We start from the raw sequence: 23,454 nt of genomic DNA on the forward strand, positions 1-23,454 counted from the left end.
TAAAAACAAAAAAGGTCAATTTTCCGGCTCAGCTCCCGAAATACCCGTAAAAGCGTTACTTCAGTGCTGATTTACGGTGTTTCAGTCGAATTTGTCCGTGTATTTCACCAAAATCGGAAATACTTTCATGAAAAATCGAGAAAGTTGCAAAATGTTGCAAAAAGTTGCATGGAAAAAATGGACAAAAGTTGCACTTTAAGATTCCTTCAAACAGCTTAAAACAGCATTTTACATATCTTACGAGTATTTAGGAAGCAGCAGGAAGCTGTAAAAAAAAGTTGCAAAAACTTGCCCTAGTAATTACCTATCATAATCTTCGTGATAACAACTCGCAGGTACCTGGTTATACTCTGTCATCGTAATCAACGAAATGGGTTGATTATAGAGATAGCACTATAGGTCTAATATACTGCGGACTGTACTGCCGTAGATCTCGTACTAAAGTCATTCGGATATTTAGAAAAAGCATCACCTCGCTCACAGAAACGCTATCTTGCCCTAACTCACATAGGCCACATTAGAATGACTTGCGTCATAATTGAAAGGATTAGAAGATAGGACTGCGTTCGAACTCCGTAACACAACCAGGACACAACAGCAACTGCGTGAAAGTAAGAAACTTCTGATTAATAAAAAATATGATTTAAACGAAAAACATAAGCATTGAAATAAATATTTACCAGCAAAAAGGACTAAAAATTACCGCCTAGAAACATACAACAGAAATAGGGATAGACAATAACAGAAACAAGACCTCCGGCTCTCCGACAAACTTAATCGAATGACTCCAGACACCGTATATAACTGACAACGTTTCGAAAGGCACATCTCATCGGTCAACGCGTTGCATAAGCGACTGCTGTCGCATCAAGGTCGTAAAACGAAAGAATAACAAGTTCGAACGGCTCAAGGTGGTGATAAAATGGCACCTTATCACCGACGCCGAGTATGCGCGTAATCACGTAAGCGAAAAGGCAAATTCATAAATTCGTAGATCACCTATGCCACGCGCATCTTTCTTCGCATACAAAAAAGCATTTGTACAAACGTACCTGAGAATATCGGCGAGGCATGGCTAAGCAAGGCAAGCTAACGTACCGTGCCAATATGACGTCGAAACTACGTGACGTCACAATGAAGGTGCGGTAATCTTCTAAATGTCAACCCTATCTTCCAAAGGATATAGTAAAACGATGTAAGGAATTGTATTTAGTCTCGAAACAGCACGGCAGTCCATCGGACAGGGCAAAGGAAGTGACGTGGCAAGGTTTGCATAGTTGATTGCACGTATAGGTGCGTTGACTGTTGAGAGACGCATTTCGGTAGTAATCCCAAACGGCAATATTGATACCCGGGAAATATCGCCAGGAAGAATACAAGGTTCATTCGCCAATCGTACGGCACGATTTTCACGGCTGCCCTTCTTGTTTCACAACAGCGCTCGAAATTTTGCGGTCTGTATCGTGAAAAGACGGCATCAGCCAGTGGTGGGAGCACGACAGCGATTCCGGCAGCACGTTAAGTTCGCGTTTGACCCTGGCCACGATTTTCAGCGCGCAGCCCAATTTGATGTCCATTATCTCCATCAGGTGGCGGTCGGTGAGCAGAGGAAATCCCTCGCCGTCTATTTCGTGCTTCTTGAAGTCCTGGAAGAGTGGGAGAGTTGTAAAATTGCGCGATTTAGTATTACACAGAAGGTTAACGGCAGGTTTTTCGACGAGATGCAAGGGCGAAGGTGATCAATTTCCATGAAAACGAAGACTGTTATGAGTCTTATGTCTGATCGACAGGATGATATCTGGTTTAGTGACATTGGTCCGCGGCCACAACGGAAAATCCCACTCGGGATAAATAGAATAAAATATGTTAATCGCGTCACATTAAACTAGTAATGTCACTTTCACATTTTTTTCTTTCAGCGCTCAAGGGAGTATATAGAGTGAGAATCTTTATTTGTCAACCGTGCAGATCAATAGATCCTACCACCTGCAATACTCATACTGGAAGCGTATTAGGATTTCACACTGGAACCTATTTAAAACAAGGAGTATTCAGGTAAAAAGGTTATTGGGCTCCTAAATTCCAATCCCGGATACGTTCATTACAATATCAACCGTAGGACTGCAATTGGAATAACGCGGTTCATCCACTTTACCTCGATGTGGGCAGCGATGCTGGGATCTATGTCTCGTATGAAATTACAGACATCTTCCGTGTTCCACGCCTTCATGCGATCCAACGACATCTGAATCACTTTACTCCGTTCGAGAAGGTAACTTTCGTACGGGGCGCCTCGCGATGGGTAAGTGGGAGATGAAGATACGTTGCCGTTGGAGGTAAAATCGTGATTGCCGGGCATGGGTTCGAGCAGCGAGGTCGATATGCGGTCCTGTGCAGATGTAGGTCTCGTGGTTTGTCTGAAATAGAAGCGAGATTTCTATGGATTGATAACGGACGGTTATAGCAGGAAATCAATAAATTTTTTAACCAAAGTTCACATCGAATCGGTTACTCGTTTTGCATATTTCTAGTCCTAACCGAATATGTGTTCCTTTCGGAAGGCCGAATTTTCCTAGAAGTTGAATGTACACTGTACAGTGTACGGTAAGGAATATAACCATATTTTGCAGAGACAAAAATTGTAACCTACCAATATCAGGATACGGTGAATAAACTGCTGCCAGAGATGTTCAATTGTGTATTGAGTATGGATTTGTGTATAAAAAACGGATTTGAATATTCGGTCGAATTGAGATTTATATTTCGGACTTGGAAGTATTGGTTGATTACTAACTTCCTACGACTTTTGAATACTTTTCTACTCATTTAACGCGCCTCATTCTTCCATGATATATTACCTTCTATTGATATCAGTAGATACGAAGGGCGGAGGTGCGCTTGAGCTCTGTCTTTTTGCAGGGGAAGACGCCCCGCCGTACGTATCAGCATCGCTATCCCGATTGGACGAAGTTTTTCTGAAAAAGAAATTTCAAATATTACACACCTGCAAAATTATCCATCGGATTACGGTCGGATTTATGAGTCAACGCCGGAGATCGACTGCACATGATAGCAAAAGACTTCGGGATTAGGACTTGGACTTATACGAGGTTTGTATTGGCAATGGGATTCAAATTTGAAATTCAATGATCTGCATCTTTACATTCTGCATCATGTAGGTCCACAGTTGGTCAGATACGGAGTACTTCTGCCTTTTCGGAGTACTCACGTAGGTGTCGCCTACTTGCACTACTTACTCAAGTGGTTATGATTTTAGAAGGTTTCTATTTAACAGTTTTCAGTTGTTTTTAAGCAAAACTACGCCTACAATACTTTCTTGAAAGACGATATATTTACTTGCATTTGAGTAGGCCTACCAGCGATTAATAATTTGACCACCTATGTGTAGGTCCGGTATAGAAAGACTGCACCAATATTAAAGTATTTCACCTTCCATTCGTATTGCCCAAAAGATTTTCTTCCGTTGGTCTCTTCAGTGATAACATAGGCACCGCGTGCTTTTGTAGGTCCAACATCGGCATCAATTTGGAGGTCCCGTTAGACTGCTTTTGAGGCAGGCGAAACATACCACTCTCGTTGGAATCGTCGCCGTCGTTCCTGCTGGGTCTGTGGTGCAATGTCGTCACCGGCGTTTTGCTTATAGGCGCGCGATCTCTGGAAAGCGATTGGAATGTGACGGTTTCGAACGTTTGACGTGATATTGATGTTTCATTATGATTGAGGTTTGTTTGTTTAATCGACTAACCACTCTAGATAATCCCATCCAGTGTCGAGTATAGACACTTGCAGGGCCAAGATAGATCGTTTCCAGCTGCGGCAGCGTGATTTATACAGACGTGATCCACACCGCGAAAACACTAAATAATTTCGAAAGAAAGATACACGAAATGCGTTCACTTGTACGAAACGGTGTGCTCAAGGATACGCATCTACGAGTTGTGAGTTAGTCACGTACCGCGCTGGATGAGCATTACGGATTCAGGGTGGATTTAATTAACGAAATGCGAGCTATATGAGACTCGCATTTTGACAAGGATAAAGTTACAATCGGATTTCGACTTTTATTCGGGTGTGATATGAAATGAGTACAGAACTCTGTTACCAAAGTGATTCGTCATGTCAAGAAAAAAGATAATAGACGTTTAACAGACGATAATACAGTCCAGCAGACGACGTGAGGTCTTCGGAGTCAGCCGCTACCCGAAAGAGTATTTGGTTCTCCCTACATATATCTCCGGACTAATTTTATTAAATTCGCATCGTCATAACCGGGCGGGGATTTGAGTGGGGAATTTGAAAACAGTGGGAGCTACGTTCTGCTCAAGAACAGGTATAGAAGTACGGATTTCAAAGAAAGGAAAAAAACTACGTATTTCATGCCTAGTATTCAGTAACATACTGAAACTGCAAAGAGAGAGTAATGCCAGTAGACAAACCCGTATAAATAGTAGAAGTACTTTCTTACCGACCCCTATGGAAATAAGGAACATAGACGGCCTCATGGTGCCCATGCGGAAAATTGGGGTCATGCAACTTTTCTGATCGGAAATTGTGATGTCATTGGTTACGTCACGCTGCTGTTGGGATACTTCCCCCAACCCAGAAAAACATCCCAGCCAAGTCATTCGCACAAAAATAATGTCTACACTCACAAGGCCACACTGTCCCGTGAGTTCCCATCACGTTTTCCGACTCTGCTTGAAGGGTTCTTAACGTCGGCCTGATACCGGCCCCGGTCGTTCTGCCACTGGCTTTTCCGATGCCACTCGCCCTGTGCGTGCTGCCTCGAATTGAGCTCTATCATAGCCGCGTGTCTGGACGCTGTCCAAGACCTGACATCGTCCTTTACGGACCTTCCCGGGCGTTCTTCTCGCTGCCTCGACTCCAAAGCGATGTACTTCTGGTCCGCGCGCGACTGGGATGCGTGGCTACGCATTGGGCGTCGGTACTTGTCCGGGGTAGACGAGCCGGCCCCTCGCCTGTCCGAGTTGGGTTCCGGTTTTTTCGATTGCTTTGAGTAGTCAAACAGGTGGAATCCGTTGTCACCGTTTCTGCGGTTTTTCCTGCTGACCGAGAGAAGATGTGCTCAGTAGCGAAGTATACCCCAATTAGGGTTTGCCTACTTGGGCGACTCACTCAAGTAGTTATGTCCTATGACTACTTTCGCTGCTCCTTGAAAAGTTTTTGAGACAAACCTATAGGTGACAAGATAGCATATATGGTAGGGTTACCATATTTTGGAATCGGGAAAGGAAGACACATCTCCATAAGTTGAAGCATAGTTCGTAGGGCCCTAACTCATTCTGTGGACCCAGTTCTACCCATATAAGTCATGGAAAGGCTGGTAATGTTTGCCGCTTCGACCGAAGCGCTTATAGAAAGTATCAACAGCGCAACGTTTCTCTGCGACGCGATCGCACTTCGAAACACAAGCTCACTGCCCATTGCCGCGACCCAAGCCGAGCACTCTAACTCTCGCCGCGCGGTCGTTCCTTTGCTCCTGAGCTACGCTCTCGTTTTGCCAGACAGGATTGTTGCTTCCCAATGCCAATATCAATAACAATGAAAAAGTTTAGGCTGATTGTGGGGGTTCCAGGACCATGAGCGGAATAAAATCTATATTTTCGTAATCTGTACAGCGTCAGCTTTCGATGGATACTCGTTTTACCAAATCTAATGCTCCGCAAGCCGGTTAAAAATTACCGTCAAATCGCTTTAAGCCAAATGGAAGTGCGACGTAGACCAATTTCACTGAGCCGTGAGATTTGCTTTTGTCCATGTCCGCACCATATAGGAAACTATCGTGTAACTTTTCAACACTTTTATGAGCTTGTTTGTTCGTGGTATTCATGGTGTTTGTAGACTACAATGTTCATTAACACCAGACCGATTTATAGCATTATAGCACGGCCCACTTCTAGGCTTTTTTAGACGCCGTTCACATCGTTCGAAGATTGAAGCTACTTGAAATGTCATAATACACATTATACATTTTACGTTAGTCGAGAAGATACATCTCGCAATTCTGAAAGTAGCCACTGCCGACCAACAGCTAAACCTGTGAGACCAACAACATATCAACGACATTTCTTGTCGGCCCCTTCATTAGCCATTTCCACTTGAAGTAGTATCGCCAAGACTTGGAAATTGCCATTTTTCTACATGGAAGTGAGTAGAAATATTTAAGTTTTACTTCTATTTCGACTTGAGTATCAACGCTGACTACTTAACTATACCTCTGCAGTGATGAGTGTACGTATGCCAGAAAGGCTGTGGCAATTCCAGATCATCTCCTACGCAATTTCAGTTTCATAAGTTCGATTGTGATGTCAAAATACATCGGAACTGGCCTTAGGACCGAGTCGGTCATGGTAAGTTACCCATCTCAGATTACCGAAACTATAGCGGCCCGGGAATAGATCGGTGCATTGTTCCGATGTATAATATGTAAAGTAGGAGTATGCATACATTGTGCCCTCTACGTTCATATAGTTCAGTACCAAGTATAGCGATGTCAAATGGAGTTGACGGAAGCTTACGGAACGTAATGGCCTACAAAGTAAAACTCATTGTGAAATTTAGTACACGGTCGGACATAATATCTTGTATCGCGCATAATTGTAAACAAGCCCCTATAGTAGCTTACCCTTTCGAGTCGGACGTATTCAACGATCGGACATGTCCTGAGTAATCTGTAAAAGTAACACGAGATTAAACGAAGGAAATTTTACCTTTGGGATAAACCACAGCAATTCGCATTACTTGATTTTGACCAGACTAGTCAACTTTTTGACGTGATTTGGTCCTAAATTCTTGAACTGGGCTTGTGGTGTAAGTATTATACCCAACCGAAATACGTGACATAACATATATTCTACATTACATTGAACTAAAAAATGGCAGGTCTGAAAATAACTCAAGGAACTAGTTTCAAAAAGTAGATTTCGTTATAGTATACATTACTAACCTACGGATAGATACGCAACTCCAGCAAAACCAGTCGTTACGCTCGGACAAACAGTTACACTTATTGCTGAGCATGAGCAATCTAAAAGCAGCATAATTGGTAGAGCCATATCTGGCGACCAAAGTGCTGAAAATTAATAAAACTGGTCTTCACCGAAAGCTAGTGTCGCACTGATTCCGACAATACATGTAAAAAATTTGTCAGAGCAATGCAACCACATCAAAACAGCCCTCAAAGTCTGAAAATCGGCATTGTTCCGAACAATCGCTTGACGAAATTGAATATTGTTATGTTCATTGTGTCACGGCGCTGCCATTGTTGGAGCAATGCCGGTTTTCAGACTTTACGGGCTGTTTAGGGGTGATTCCATTGCCTTGACAAGATTTTAATCTGTATTTTCGGAATCAGTGCGACACTGGCTTTCGATTAAGACCAATTATACTAAATTTCAGCGCTCTGGTCGCCTTCTACAGCACTACCAATTACGCTACTTTCAGATTGCTCAGCAATACGAGATACTGCTTGCCCAAGCGTAACAACCTGGAGTTGCGCATCTATCCGTAGGTTCGTAATCTATAGTTATACCATAGTGTCCTATATGGTGTCGACACAGGCAAATCTCACGCCTCAGTGAAATTGTATTACGTCACAATTTCCATTTGGCTACAGGCAATTTGACGGTCATTTTTGACCGGCTTGCCGAGCATTAAATTTGGTAAAACGGGTATCAATCGAAAGCTGACTCTGCACTGATTACGAAAATATAAATTTTATTCCGCTTGTGGCCCTGGAACTCCCACAGTCAGCCACGAATTTTTCATTGTTATGGAGATTGGCATTGGGACGCAACAATGCTGAACAATGCTGTCTGGCTCTTTTTCTCTTGAGCCACTCTCTCGTTTCGCCAGACAGCATTGTTTCGTCCTAATGCCAATCTCCATAACAATGAAAAATTCGAGGCTGATTGTGGGGGTTCCAGGGCCACGAGCGGAATAAAATTTATGGAAATTGTGACGTGATACAATTTCACTGAGGCGTGAGATTTGCCTGTGTCGAAACCACATAGGACACTATGGTTATACATATTCGCGTGGTGTTCATAGAAAAAAAATTTGGTTTCATGGGAAACACCGGTTTTATATGGAGATATCGAAGAAGCGCCCAGAAATCTGCCGTATCTATCAACGTATTGTCTCATATCAACGCAATCATTCACTGACCTCCGTAATGAGCGGCGCCCATTCCGAGCGGATTCCCCATCGTCTGCGCCAGGTTGAGAAACTGCCGATGCTGTTCGCCCGGGCTGAAGGACCGGCTCACCAGAGCCAGCATCTGACGGTATTGCTCTTCCGGTGGCATCAATGCGTATGCCGCGGTAAAGGAATTCGGCGAGTGTGCGTCTGAATGGATAGCGCTATAGTGGTGAATTTGTATTGGGGACGGCTAAGCTGTGTATGACTTACGCATGCTGTCGCTGGCATATCCATCTTGTCGGGAATACGGTCTCTTCGGGGACGGCGATGCAGACCGCCGGCGGTCGTTGTGGTCGTCGCTACTCTGTTGAAATTCGACACATAAAAACATCGCCAGTCAAGTACGTTTGTGGTGTGGATTTAAAAGTACTACATGCCGACCGTTTACCGACCTGGTATTTTCGCGATCGACCGAAAGTTATAACGCATTTGGGGAGGGGGTCAGACACGGAGTCCATCTGCTTGTTCGGAGTGTTTATTAAGCATTGCCCACTCGCACAACTGTACTTAGTCGAGTAGTTGCGATTTATATACTTTTACCTGATCCGTAATGGTTTTTAAGTCAATTCTACTTACTTCTTGAGCTGTTAGCTTTGTAAAGTAGCAATTAGTTTTTAGGTATATTTGCATCAACTTTGTGAGTGAAATTGGCATAGCAACTTGGAGAAATAGCTCCTGTCACAGGCCGCAATAGACGCCCAAAATATGCCGATTAAACGATAGTTTCAACAAACCTACGGGCATGAGTGAAATAACCATTAATATGGAATCACTGCAAATAACACCGAAACGCTGCACCCCTCACTCCAGAGGTAGCCAGCAACGGAGTACTCTTCACTTTTTATGATTACTCAAGTAGGTTTGACCTTGTATTATTATTATATTCTTTATTCGCAGTAAATCTGGTAAATACACACATAATCCGGAGAGCAACCTGCCCACATAGGAAAATGGCGAGATTGGAGTAAAGTTTTGAAATTTCAGTAGTACAATGAAATTGTTATTCCTATGTAATACTTGAAGAGGTCAGATCACAGAATTGCGGTAGATGAAGAATTGGCAATGGTTGCAAAGCAGAGCAGTGACAATTTCAACCGCCACACTCATTATAGTTTCAATGAAACGTTAAGAAAAGGTATTATGGATATCTAGAGAAACAGTTGACATACTTGCACTACTTACTCAAGTGAATGTTGTCCTTTTAGGCTATACTTGCATTTCTACTTCAGAATACTGACATTTTAAGTTGGAAATGGCTACTTCTACTTTTACTTCAGTGCCAACGATGACTGCTTTTAACACAGTAGCCTAATAGACTTATGGTCAGCGAACGCGATAGTCATATAACTTCATATGTTGTATAGCAGAGGTGATCAACCTTTTTGCCAATCACGGCCGCATTTCGACTACATATGTAACCTACGGCCGCATTCCCGGCCGTAGCCGTAATGAACTAGCTGGACGCAAAATACCTATGTTAAACTGTCCATGGCCATTTCCAGTGAACTTAGGACTATTCCACTTTTCATATCGGCCTATTATACGCACCGAAATCGCGAGTGGTACTGTTATGAATAGTTACTGAGATTGGTTTTTCAGATTCATTAATGGATTCCGCCATTAATAGTAGCAGTATCACATATTACTATCAAAGCTTTATCCTTTATCAGCCTATGTGATTAGATTCACCGGTAGAGTTGATAGAGGGAATTCTTTCGAAAATTTAGGGCAAGTTATAAATGATGATGCATCATCATCCGGTGGGCCAATTGTTATTAGTCACTTTGTTGCATTCTTTTATTTCTTGACCTCCCCCTCCCCATCAGGATTGTCGGTATAGTAGAAATATATTGGAATCGCCCAAATGTACCAGATACAAATATATTTTGTGAGGAGCACGCGATTCCGATTCCGACTCATATAGCAAAGGGCACTACTATATTAAAATCAAAAATTGAAGTCGTATTGAATCGCACCGAGCGCGAAGAACATTTCAAGAAGAATTCGTAATTTCAATTTGCATGTCGACGGCCGCCAATGCATACTAATTGAATGACGTGTCGACGGCCGCACAAATTCCCTTCTACGGCCGCCGTAGGTTACCCGCCATGTTGTACAGGTATAGGTATAAACATCAACATTTAAAGAACTCCAAGCTCACCCTGCGGTCCGACTCCTCCCTGGAGCGTTTCCTGTTTTGAGGAGAGGGCGACGGCGTACCGCGCCTGCAATGCGATTTGGACGAGAGGTCGAGCGTGTCGGGCGTGCTGTTGCTTTCGAAGCCGCTTGCTTTGTGCAGCTGCGAGATGATGGAGTTTAGACTGCCCTCGTATCTAAACCAAGGTTACGACTGTGAAAAACTGGTATCTTCCTTATAATTATCGGAATATTATGATAATATACACCTGTCAACAACATCAAAACCACGATTGGTAGTGGCCTTTGATTGCAGTAGCGTTTCCGCTTTTAGTCACTTCACTGTGTGGCTATCCTTCAGGACACGATTTATACCGAGAAACAGGCATAGTGGAACAACCCATTTCCTAGTACTAACGATGACTACTTTGACCATCTCTGACCATCATCTCATGGCGAATTGGTTAAATTAAATGTATGTTTGCATTGTATAGGGAGTTGTATTAAACGGAATCGATATAGCGATCAGGAGATAATCCCGTATTGACTTGTCAGCAGATCCGTATACTACAATCGCAAGTACCACTTACCCGTGTCGCGTCATCTCGTCTGCGTCCGAGTGGCGTCCGTCGTCGTAGGGAGATTGGATCTTGATTGGCTTGCTTGTAACTGCGGCGCAATTCTTCAGAGACAGCTTCTTGCCGTGTAGCAGCTTAGACTGTTCGGGAGGAAATGCAAAACTTTACGACTCATGACCGTGATGAATATCCATGCTAAACGCATGCTTCAGTTGAAATCTACCAGCCATCTGTACGTCCTCTTGTTACAGTAAACAATACATTATGGTTCTCCATGGCTTGCACTGCAAAAAGTACATTACGACTTGTCTCCATGACTTTTCGGCTCTACGGATGCTGTTACGAAATCATAGCGCCGAGCCTACTTACACTGAAAGCACCAACAGAATACTGCAAATAGCCACGAAATGGTTACGTATCGCACGTGGAGCAAATGAGGCGCCAAGTTCTGAATAATAATATGACCTTGCACTCGATGGAACACACATCTCACTGAGATATGAAATACTTTGATATCTCTTTAAGATTCGGTTTCAAATCGGCACTTAAATAAGCAATCGTGAGAGGATTCCATCATCGACTATACGTATATTCAAGTAGATCATAAGGGGCTTTTCTTGGAGTCAGCCTCTTGTGTCAGTGAGATATCAGCAATGCAGCCACACTTATGAAGCGCAATACACATATTATAATCCGACTAAACCATTCGAATAGCATATCTAATTTAACTCGTTTGTGTCGTTTGCGTTTGAGTTTCGATTGCCTGGATTCCTCGGACTAATGTGAACTGAACATGGCTTTTGGAATTGAAATCAAATATACGAAGTCTCCATGATGAATCCCAAGTATGAAGTATTCCAGAGTGGGATATGTTGGGTACGCCAACCACTATTTCAGTGGCTGTTGATGTTGAGATTGTTAATCATATTGATGTTTTACTGTGCTACCCGTTAGGATTCAGGAAGTAGAACTTGGCTGAATCAAGCTCGCCATTACCGCAGTCTGTCAGGTCTATAAACGCCTATGGTCTCTCAAGCACACTCGTGTCATATGCGATATGTGTCCTATCCAATGTTGATTTGTAATGGGTGTAGGACAGTTGCTACATAGATTACCATATCTCCATTCTGATAGCTACTTGCCATTGCCAAACCAGCAGTGACATTGCTGTTTACCCAAGTAACTATACATGAAAACGGATACCTTCCGTTTACCTGACGCTCATGACAAGGATTAGTAACACGCAGGAAGACTAACTTCCTCAGGAAATTACAGACGCAACATCCGTTTTCTGAATGTAGGACGCGATTTGAGCAGAGAGCTAATATTGCCATTGTATGTAGCCAGTGACATTAAAAATAAACATTAGGCAGTCAAGTGCAAACACATGCAAACATTCGTTCGAATTTTGATTACAATGCAAGCGACACACAATGCATATATAACTAATTGACCTGGTGCACAAGGCCATTGCTGCCGAGCACCAACAATTCCATACCAACAACTACAACAAGCGATACACAATGAAACTGTTTCCGACAACCACATCTGTGGTTGAAAGACAATCGGTAAACGGTTAAAAGCTTTTGTAGAAGTTGTCAAAATTAGCACCCCAGCATGTACCATTTAGAGGCGTGGCAAAGAAGGAAGAACCAGGAATTGCCGAAACTTTTCAGTCGTGAAATTAGGGCATGACAATCGAATGACACAAAGCCAAACAAAGCAAAGACTAGAGTATGATATAGTCAAGATGAAAATTTAGATATTATTGAGAAAGAAAGATATTATTCTATATCCAGATAATGTGCTATAGGAAAATTCCTAGCCTACCTCGTTCTGAGAAAATATACGTCCATTAATAGAAAGCATCCCCTGGTGACCGGTTCAACAAGAATCAATATATCTAGGATTCACAAAGCGCCCAAATTCTTAGTTTTATTCGAGCATCGACTTAAGTTGGCCATTGCACGAGGATCACAAATTTACTCGCTAAAGACGACCTAGGGGAACTTCAGAAAAAGCGATATTTGGCAATTATCTATTTTCGAAGCTATCTATCCCACAAAACAAGTTCTTATGATTACTATTCTACAAGGTGCTGCAACACTTCTCGGACTATACTGAATCTTTATTATGACATCGTCATGCAATATCATTTCAGTGGGTTGTGGCCTACGGTAAAGTCATCCCTGTACTGACCTCATGACAACGCAAATAAACGATACAGAAACACCGATTGCACATCCGGTCGAATGCTGACACTAATGCTGTGCTTGTACCTGCACTTGAACCCTGGACTTATGCAGAGATTGTTTCAATCAGGTACCACTAATCATGGTTCACAACCAGGCGCTGTATTCAAATCACCTACGGCGCACATTCTTATATAGCATATACATTGTCTTCCTTCCTCCGGAAGTCTTCCAAAACAGTAGCGAAGGTGAAGTCTATACCGCCATGATTTATGCGTTAACATCAGATTGCAATTCCTAATGCTTTGTGTAAAATTGTAATACAAATCTATGCAAGAGAAGAGGGTGGGCGGCATATAGCAGCAAAATGCGCAAGGATTGTATTTGAATGCGACATCTGGTGGATATTAAATTTAATCGCTTTACTTGGGGTAGGCCTATAGGGCGATCGTCACGATTTTTCGATGTAGATTGGTGTATCGTGTCGTATACGGGGGACAAATTTTAAATGATTCTATAGTTCTATAGCCTGTGGACCGTTGCAGTCATCGTATTCAAGCGGCTCAAACCGTCTTGTGAGAACCCCCACACCATTCCCAATTTTGGGCCGAACTTTGTGAAGATATCCGCCTTCACTGTGTGTAAATGAATCAGTGACACCACCTCATTGTTAAAGAATCCTCTCAATTTGAGTTTATTCTGCCCCTGTTAAGTTTTCATCGTGGACACGCCTCCGATTGTAGCCTACTTGAAACACTCACATTTCATATGAAATCCCGACATTAGATAACTTTCACAAAGGATCACAAATCCACTCCGGTCGATACAGGAATCATTAAACTACGACTTGAAGTCTATATTTTCTACCTGACCTGACCCGGTTTATAGGGTAAACGAAACTGAAAAGGCGAACTGGTAGCATGTATGACATATAGCTATACAGGAAGAGAAGCGATGGTACTATAACGGTAAAATACAGGACGTGGGTTATGAAATAGATACGCCTTTCATCATGATAATCATCGCAACATGATAGAAGCGCATCGCTAAGAAAAAGCGATGGCATGTTTTCACGAACTTGGCTTGTTTCATAACAGATTAGCGTTCCTTCGACACCCGCGAGACGGCACAAATAACATTTTTAATACATAGCTGCACAATAATGAACTATTGAATGACTATAATTTTGAGTTGTGTCATCTGGCACAAGTCCACAGTCAATATCTCCAAACGACACAGCGTATTGTACACGTATAAAGGGTGCAGCACATGACGCACAGCGTGTACCAGCGTCATTTTGTTCCTTCGCACATTCAAGAAAGAAACACACCCTGTAAGTGATGGAAAAGCCAAATGTTCAAGTGTATTCCATTGCTGTGCTGTCCTCACTCCAAGGCGATTAGAAAGAACAACACTGGCCCTTAAATAACTCATTATTACGATATTCGCCATCAGCACTCTCACTACCATGTAATCTCTCTCTCACCCTCTCTATCTCTCCCTTACTCTCTCTCTCTCTCTCTCTCTCTATTTCCAATAACCTTCATTGATTTTCCAAAAATCTAGACGAGTCAATTCAGGATTAATGATTCTCGATCAAACTATTCAGTAACTTTGCGCCTATACGCTGTCCAAAATCACAACACATCTCGACACGACCGCACGCATCCACTGGTATATTGCTATATCTCAAGTATATACTTCCGGGTAGTATACAGTGAGACAGGAAGGAAGCATGACTGCAGGCGTTGTGTTTGCGACGGAAGCATATACAAAAGTTTCGCGATGAATTCATATCTACGCGAACGAAGTAGCTTGCGAGCTATAGCATATATAGAAGAGCCGTGCAGATTGTGTCGCATTGCAACACCATGACCGGAAGCACTAACAAAAAGTTGGATCAAGAGTTCTCACAATACATGTATACTTTTTCTAACAATTCAGTTGGCGATATAATGACAGGATTTCGTCCGTATATGATCACGCGATATTATTTAATGGCTGTGAGGCCCATCGCGCCAACCCTAAAGCACATAGCACACATGGCCCCATTTGCATATCCGGATTCAAAATAGACATGACGTTCAGATATACATTGTTGTCCTGTGAATGCCATAGTTTAAAATCATACCTACACTTTCCCAGGTCTGCATTTAAACCGCTTTTAATCACCCTTTTATTTGCGGGCATCTATATGCAGATTGTAGTTTGAATCAAGCAGACCGGATACAGTGGGTCTGACCCGTCAATATCGCCCGTAGATTGATGAGAAAGCCTTGACCGCTGTCATACTTACAAATAAAGCAAAAACAGCTGGTTTTCAGTCAAATTTAACACTGTGACAGTGGAAACGGATCTGTCAGCAGATATGCAATGAACAAACACCCGCTCCTGCGACAAATATGACCGAGTCTTGGACAAGTAGACAATTAGCGAAGCGTGGTCAGCAATATCCCTCAAGAAAAAATGGACAAAACTTTCGCTGCGACTGTAAGGCTATCCGCAACAATCGGCTTCCTCGATATTTTTGGCATCCTGTTGTAATCGCCCTGCTGAATTCTCCACCCCGCGCGAACAATACCGCTAACTTTGTAGAGGCGTTATCAAAAGATTCAACTGTATCTAATACAGTGCAGCAGCGACCGCGACACGACAATGGTTTCGGCGCGTCAGCCTGCTGCTCCTCCAGCACGCTTCCTTCCTTCCGTAAATGCAGTCTTATCCTGTTCCCGCCTCTCTCAGGAAGGCACGAGGCGGAGCGTTGTGTATTTTAAGCGAACATATTTCGAATTTGGTGTGCCGGTACGTGCCGAAGCTGTCACTAAATCTAGGTTTTGTCGTTAAACATCCTCAGCGTCGTCTGCCGCACGACTTCAATTCTTTAGCCACCGCAATCGACACGCAGACGCTACAATACAAAAGCCGTATCACAAAAACAAGGGGCAGTCAAAAGCGTGTCGTTGTAACTCAGGGGAAGCAGAGACTAGACAAGAACGTGCGATTGACATTTAAGCGCTTCACTAGCAGTGCGTATATGCAAATTTGCTTTCAAGAGATCTAAGGTAAACGCGAACAACGTTAATGGCGAGACATACGATAGCTACAATTTGCAGGATGCGGATTGGATGAGATTGACGTCTTATCAGATCTGGAATCTTGAATCGGATGGCTCCCGAGCTTATTAGCTATTTAAAATACCAGATCCGACCCAAACAGTGTGGATTCAAATCGAATGGATTTCAAGTCGCCAATTCGAGTGGCCCATCTGATTGGTTCTATACGAATATCGAGAAAACCATTTCTGAGAATGGTTTTTACCGAGAATAGTCATTACCGAGAATCTAGCTTACTGAGACGGACAATCGGACATTGTCGGAATTTATACCTGAGAAACGGCACCGAATATAGCAATGCCGTGATGCACATACACGCGACCTGCACACATGCATAACATGCCTGCATTGCATACATTGCAGTCTCTGTAATGCCCATTCCCGGTGGTGTCCATTCTCGGTAATGTTTTTTTTTTCGGAATTGACTGGACAGTGGACACCCATCTGATCACTTCCCGCTATCACAACTTCACGCGTTCACCGCCGATAAAACGCCGCTTCGCAGTGTCGGTTTGTATGACCCGTCGGCATATACACTCAGCCTCCCAGATTTTAAGAAGAAAACCTCCACCAAATAGCAGCCGAAAGCGACTTCATTGCCATTCCGGAGAAATATATATATATTCCAACATCCACTGTAAGGTCTTGCTTCAGTATACGCTGAACTCACGATCTGTTGTTTGCTTCGTCCAATTTTTACTTATATCTCACTTTATCACTCTGGTTATTAAGTATAGATATATCATTGATGGCCTGCTCGAATATAGAATAGGTTACCCGTCTACACCGTCGATGCTATTCTATTAAAAATCCTTCGTAATGTTACCAAACAACACGACAACGCCGAGTAAAGAAATCCGCGTAGTCAGATCGCGATATTATCGAATACATTTCAATTCCAGTCTCTTTAGATATCCGTCATGAGGTCTGCTGTCAGCGAGGCTTTTACGTTGCACACAGTATTTCGAGTGGTGACACGGTGTCTGTGTTCGAAGGGAAAACGATCAACGCTTAGCCTACGCGGCATCCTACCGACGCCGTAGCAGACAGCGGTTCTTGCCGTAGTGGCGCCGTTGAAATGTTTTTGACGTAGCGCCGATCGCTTTTGTGTGGAAAGCTTATGATTCAATTGTCGCTTGTCGTTTGATCGATGCAGACGGATTAGATATGTGGATCCAGACGTCAGACATGAACTTACGGAGAGACACTAAGAGGCGACCGGCGTCGAGTGGTTTCGGGTAAAGGTTTCTTGAAAAGAGCTTTCCGGCGAGATGATGATGTATTAATCTTTTAATCTACGATACTTTGAAGATATTACAAATGCCGGTCGAGACATTGGATGTTCTGCATTTCCTAGTGCGCAGGTACCTCCGAGCACAGGATCATAGTTATGATTTGGATATACGTATGTAAGTTTAGGGATGGTGTGAACCTCTGAAATGTTCAGGTTCGTGTGAACGCGAACCTTTTTGAAAGGTTGTGTGTGAACGCGAACGTGAACCTCATGACGTCACGTTACGTCATATTGCTTATTCCAATCCTACATTTCAGCGAAGTGATGGCCTATATTAATGTACACGATACCTAGCGACGACTCGGGCCACTTGATGCCACAATGTTGAAGTACATATTGACGTTGCCACATGTATCAACTGGGGTAATCAAATGATATAATACTCCCATAAAATCAATGTATTCCGTCCCTTTGCCAACAATTTCGACGAGGACTTGCAAGAAATATAAGCTTACGCCTTAACGGTCTACGCCAGACCGGACAATGTATTAGGCGTCTGAGTATTGCTACGTTGATATTGAACAGAGTGTAAAATGGGTTTCTACACTTGCTACCGATATTACCCCATTAACAAGTTATAAAGCAGTAGCCAACACCCCAATCGCACGGATTGGGTTTTATGATACAATAAACAATAAACAGATTAAATCAAGATTGAACCCATACGCCCGTTAAAGAACCGATATCAATTTCATTGATTGGTTGAATAAGCATGATTCGCTGACTACCTACTCTATTTGTATTGTAGTGTATTTCGCTCTTGATGTTGTATGATAGCGGGTCAAGCTCACAGCAGAGAGTCACTAAATATTCGAGCAAACTTTTGCAACAAAGCAAGTAAAAATTTTGAGATTGTCAAGGCGCATGCTCGTTTAGTGTTGATTTTTATTTATACTGCCAGCACCATGCATAGAGTGGCCCGCAGTTGAACAGCTATAAATTTCAACCAAAGATGTTATAATGAATTGAAAATTGTAATATATCAAAAAGGTTCACGGTCCAGAACCTACCAAGGCTCGTTTGTGAACGTGAACCTCTATATTTTTGAGGTTCACGCATAGAACGCGAACGTGAACCTCACGTTCACACCATCCCTAGTAAGTATACGTAGACGAATGATTATATGTACTCAATTCAGTGTTCGTTCTTCAAATGCGCATGGCGCTTACCACTTTTCAACATGATTTAAAAATATGTTTTAAAATATATATATTTGTAGGCCAAGTTTGTTTGCTCGATTGATCGATTTCATCAAGTGGTTTCGAATCCTTCTCGCAATTTTGAGGTGTTTACAATTGATTCTAATTCTTAGTAAACAAACAAATGAATATCAATCACCTAACAATGTATTTATCCCCGCAGCGCTAGGTGCTTGCTTGGCGTTACTGAAAAGTAAATATACGTCAGTCGATGACTTTACGTCGGGTCTGAGATGCCAGCTACAACTGATGTAATATACTATCCGATTTGAAGTTAATGTTCAAGGATTCCAATGGAAACATATTTCGTTTACTGCTTATAAAATACCGGTGGCGAGTTTGGTTTGCCTGGTACATTATCCCTTTTACATAGAATAGATCCTATCTCGGTCACAAAGATGAACTAATTGAACGAGATTGTTGCAACAACAACAACAGTTAATCACAACTGATCTCATCGATAGAAATCTCAAGGGAGCTCAATCTAGGAGGCTATACAATCGACTGCGGCTAAATCCATACCATAACTAAACAATGTAAACATATGCCATTATATAAGCGAAGGTATCTTTGCATTTGCCGACTGCATACGGGGAGTACAAAGGATATAAAATCGAATAAGAATGATCGAAAAGCATCAAGGTCACAGACTAAGCAACAAACGTGATGCAACTTGTCAAAACGAAAAATCACCGAAGCAATCACCAAATTAGTTCTCCGTCTTAGGCTTGTAACTTGTTACCAAAGAGTACATATTCATATTGAATCACTAAAACTGTACTGCATTTCCAACGCTACACCTTGGTGTCAGATGAAGCTGAATTCATCACGGTAATGACGTCATAATAATCAACGACAAAAGCCAATCAGCAGCGCCGTCCCATCGGGAATAGTGCATGAGACATTTCGATATTTTCGTAATAGATGTATAACAGATATTCGCGCAATGCATACATAAGAAGTGTTCACGTCTATAGTTGAGTTGTTTTGACGATTTCCAGATGCCAGACAGTGAGTTGAACGACACCGAGGTAAGAAACGTGATTTTTCACGGTAACATATGATTGATGGAAACGATCTACAAGTGATCCCGATACTGGATATATGCAGGACCATGTTTTTTTCACTACACGGGGAGATATCTGGCAGATTTTAGCTACTGGCATCGGATTGGATCCGGATCAGCATTTTCCGTGTCATTTTATAGTCTTTTGTAATTTATGACTCATCGCTTCCTTATCAAACTCGACATATCTTTATCGTCCCCCAAAGACTGGAGGTCATCAGTAGGGTTGTTGTTCTACTACTTTCCCGTTACATTCAAGTAGGTTGCATCCACTTACTCAAGTAGTTTTGATGGTATACTACTTCTACTTCAACAATTTTTTTGCCGCCGTCTGTCAAAACTGGCCCTCAAGGGGAGATAACGCCCACTTTGAGAACCACTCTTTCAAATCCGGACCATTTTCGGAATTTCAGTTACAGATTCAGGTATACACGTCCACTTCAGATAAATACAGAAATTTGCTGAATTTCTCATTTCATTTGATCGGACAAATCCATAAAAATTAGTTTCGACTTTTGTCACAGTCAGACTAAATGAAATAGATACATTCAAGACACGTAACATATGAAGACTTACTCCGTGCAAGTCTCGGCACTGCGCGCACTCGCAGATGGGCGGGTGAACCTGCAGTATCCCCTTGGTCATCAAGGTCTTGAGACTTTTGCCGCAGTGCCGTATGCTGCGTTTCCAGTCCTTGGCGGTTTCGCGCCCGCTGATGAATTGAAATTCGTTCGGCGTCAGCCACTCGTCATTAAAATGAATCGATTGACCTGAATGCGAGCCGGGCAATTATTACAAGAAACGGAAATATGAACAACACTATGTGCACTGTGCAGCAGTGTACAGACGCGGCGTGCAGCGCCGCACTCGTGGTCTTACGCGGCTTCTCGTAATGGAAATCAACATTATCATGACGCCGGAGGTGTAAGCTACAATACCCAAAACAGATATTTATCGCGTAGGCTACTTGCTCGAATTATGATCGCCGATCGTGCTCGAGCATATATAGACTGTAGCCTGTTCTAAGAATAACCCAGAACTATACTCTTCCACTTGAGCAGCACCTCATACCACGTATTTTAGACATGTACTGTACCGTATACATCTATCAGGATCCTCGAGGTCTAACATTATTTAAATCGTGGATTCTATTTCAAAAATCTAGACCCAGATCCTTAGATCAACCGCCGGGTCGGGACAGGATTCTGAAATTCCTATTCAGTGAAAGTATACCTTAATGACATTTCTACAACGCACCACTTCAACAAACTTATACGCTTTGGCAAAAGCCTGATCTGAAGTTGGCGATCGAAGGCACAATATACTGACCCCAAACCACCAGAAGATTTATTCAAGATGCGTACGATATGTCCAAAGGCAAACCAGGATTCGGGTGGAATTAGAATTCTAATATAATTGGACCGGACAGGATGCCGAAGAGCCATTAACAGATCTATCGCCACATCGCCTTCAAAGTCTATTTACAATCGCGCCTGAAGTTCTGAATACACGCTCTACGATACCCTGTATACGTCCCCGTGCAGTACATAGTACACACCACCACTATCGCCTCGTAAAATCAATTTGAAAACCGCAACTGTCACGAACACAATGCCAGGTTGCAAATCCGAGCCGCGATACACAGCACGCGCCGCCACGCTATTGCGCATACCCGGAAACACAATGCGGATACGACAACGGTATAGCCACAGTATTTCGCAAACGAGATATTAGTCGCTTTTGTCCTCCGCAATGATGACGCTGTAGCTGCAGATGCGATCAAAGCAGTCAACGTTGCTACTCAATTATGAATGAAGTTCCACTTGATTGCAAGTAACATAAGAAGCAATTTCCAAGAGGACGCGGGAAATGAAAGTTTTGAGATACACTCAAATAAGTAGTTTCAAAAAAAAAGTGGCAGCAATTAGCAATTAATGGGATATGGTTACTTTTGATATTAAAAGTTGCATCTTCGATATTAATCCAATATTACTAATGGCGCAACACATTTAGCTACATTCGGGACTACGATTACTTATTGCACATTCAATTAACGTGATACTAGGGCTATTTCGAGCGGTTCTTATGGTTTTCACTCGTAGAAGTTAAATGAAATTTCCCAAAAACTTTCTAATATTCATGTTGGGAGGAGTTGCCGCAGTTGGGTAATTCATTGTCAGCGTTACGAGAGACTACGGTTCAAAATAGCGTCTGAAACGCGTTTCGAAGTGCCGGAGATTTGTCTGGGGTAGTCCGCCATTGCGTCGCTGTTCTCACGGCGTATTTGAAGAAAAAATAGAGAAATGACAGGCAAAGGATCATCATCATCATCATCATCATCATCAGGATGAATGAAAAGCAAAGAAAACAGCCGAACACTGCCACATCGGACATTAACATTAAGCCGAGGTGGATATTAGATTGTGTTGCCGTACTTTGTCCTTTCGACATCTTCTTACCTGCTCATTTCATAGCCTTGTGTCTTGTGTATTGCATTGTACATTGCATTGTGTGTATTGATTGGATAAAATGATGTAACCCAGGGGCGGGCAACATACGGCCCGCGGACAGTTTTCCGTCTCACATGATAATGTGGCCCGCGGCCCCAGTCTTCCGAGATTCCCCACTATTTGCGTAAACGTCAAATTTTAGTGACTGTATTACACATGTATGCGCAGCGAGCGAGGGTGGTGCTCACTCGTAAGCAAGTCGAAGCGAGAGACTTGCATTGTCGGCATTTCCGCTGTACTCAACCCTAATGCCATTTATGGTAATCATGGTGTTTGTCGACTTCAATGGTCATTTACACTAGGCCGATATTTCTTATTTTTGATTCCGTAACCGTCGACTTGTAGCACGGCTCACTTCTAGGCTTTTGTAAGACATCGCTTATGCCAGGAGTCGCCAACTCGAGACGGGTCGCGGGCCACTTTCAAATTTCGTAGAGGCTGCGGGCCACAAGAATTCAATATCGAGATAAAAGAGGCCACACAGTGGAACAACCAGGCTATATCTCGTCGCCAACTAAACCAGGGGTTGTCAACCTGCAGCCGCAGAAGGAAATTTGTGTGGATGTGAACAACTAATTCAATTAGTATGTGTTGGTGGTCGTCGACATGCAATTCGAATTTACTAATTGAGTTTCGAATTTTTTAGAGACCCAAGTTAATCTTGAAATTCAATGTGACTTTGTTTATCGATTTTAATATAGTGGCGCCAGTTGTAATCCTAGCTCCAGAGAACAGATGTGAACAGCAGAGGAAAATGATATGCCTCATATAGAAATACCAACTCGGAGTCCTGTACTTTTCACTATACGGATAATCTTGATGGTAAGTCAAGAAATAACAGCATGCAACAAAGTGACTTATTATAATTGGCACACCGGAAGATTCATCATCATTTATGACTTGTCCTAAACTTTCGAAAAACATACCCTCCATCAAATCTTCAGTTGAATCTGATCACATGGGATGAGAAATAATATGAAAAATGCTATTATTTATGACGAAATTTACAAGTGAATCTGAAAATATTTTCGCGCTTCGCGCGATTATGAACGACGCCATGACATGACCAGTGACCAGTGACCACTCGCGAAGTTGGTGTGTATAGTAAGCCTTTTGGTTAAATAG

General features: G+C 42.6%; 1 protein-coding gene across 5 annotated transcripts in view; it reads right to left on the reverse strand.

The window, feature by feature from the left end:
* Positions 1-602: 602 nt before the first annotated feature.
* LOC145457870 (uncharacterized) overlaps positions 603-23,454 on the reverse strand; it is a 47,166-nt gene continuing 24,314 nt past the window's right edge. For 4 of the 5 annotated variants that reach the window (XM_080336159.1, XM_080336160.1, XM_080336161.1 and 1 more), the window contains 11 exons: positions 20,396-20,589; positions 10,968-11,095; positions 10,403-10,574; positions 8,452-8,545; positions 8,209-8,388; positions 6,668-6,713; positions 4,674-5,087; positions 3,451-3,675; positions 2,859-2,975; positions 2,156-2,417; positions 603-1,646 (listed from right to left, as the gene is read on the reverse strand). In XM_080336159.1, coding sequence (XP_080192285.1) covers positions 1,410-1,646; positions 2,156-2,417; positions 2,859-2,975; positions 3,451-3,675; positions 4,674-5,087; positions 6,668-6,713; positions 8,209-8,388; positions 8,452-8,545; positions 10,403-10,574; positions 10,968-11,095; positions 20,396-20,589 — 2,069 coding nt within the window. In that variant the 3' untranslated portion in view covers positions 603-1,409. The remainder of the gene's footprint in view (positions 1,647-2,155; positions 2,418-2,858; positions 2,976-3,450; positions 3,676-4,673; positions 5,088-6,667; positions 6,714-8,208; positions 8,389-8,451; positions 8,546-10,402; positions 10,575-10,967; positions 11,096-20,395; positions 20,590-23,454) is intronic. The other variant, XM_080336162.1, reaches the window with a different exon arrangement.

Source organism: Botryllus schlosseri, chromosome 15, assembly GCF_051294905.1.
Source record: "Botryllus schlosseri isolate E-star chromosome 15, Bs_hap1, whole genome shotgun sequence".
NCBI classification, from domain to species: Eukaryota; Metazoa; Chordata; class Ascidiacea; order Stolidobranchia; family Styelidae; genus Botryllus; species Botryllus schlosseri.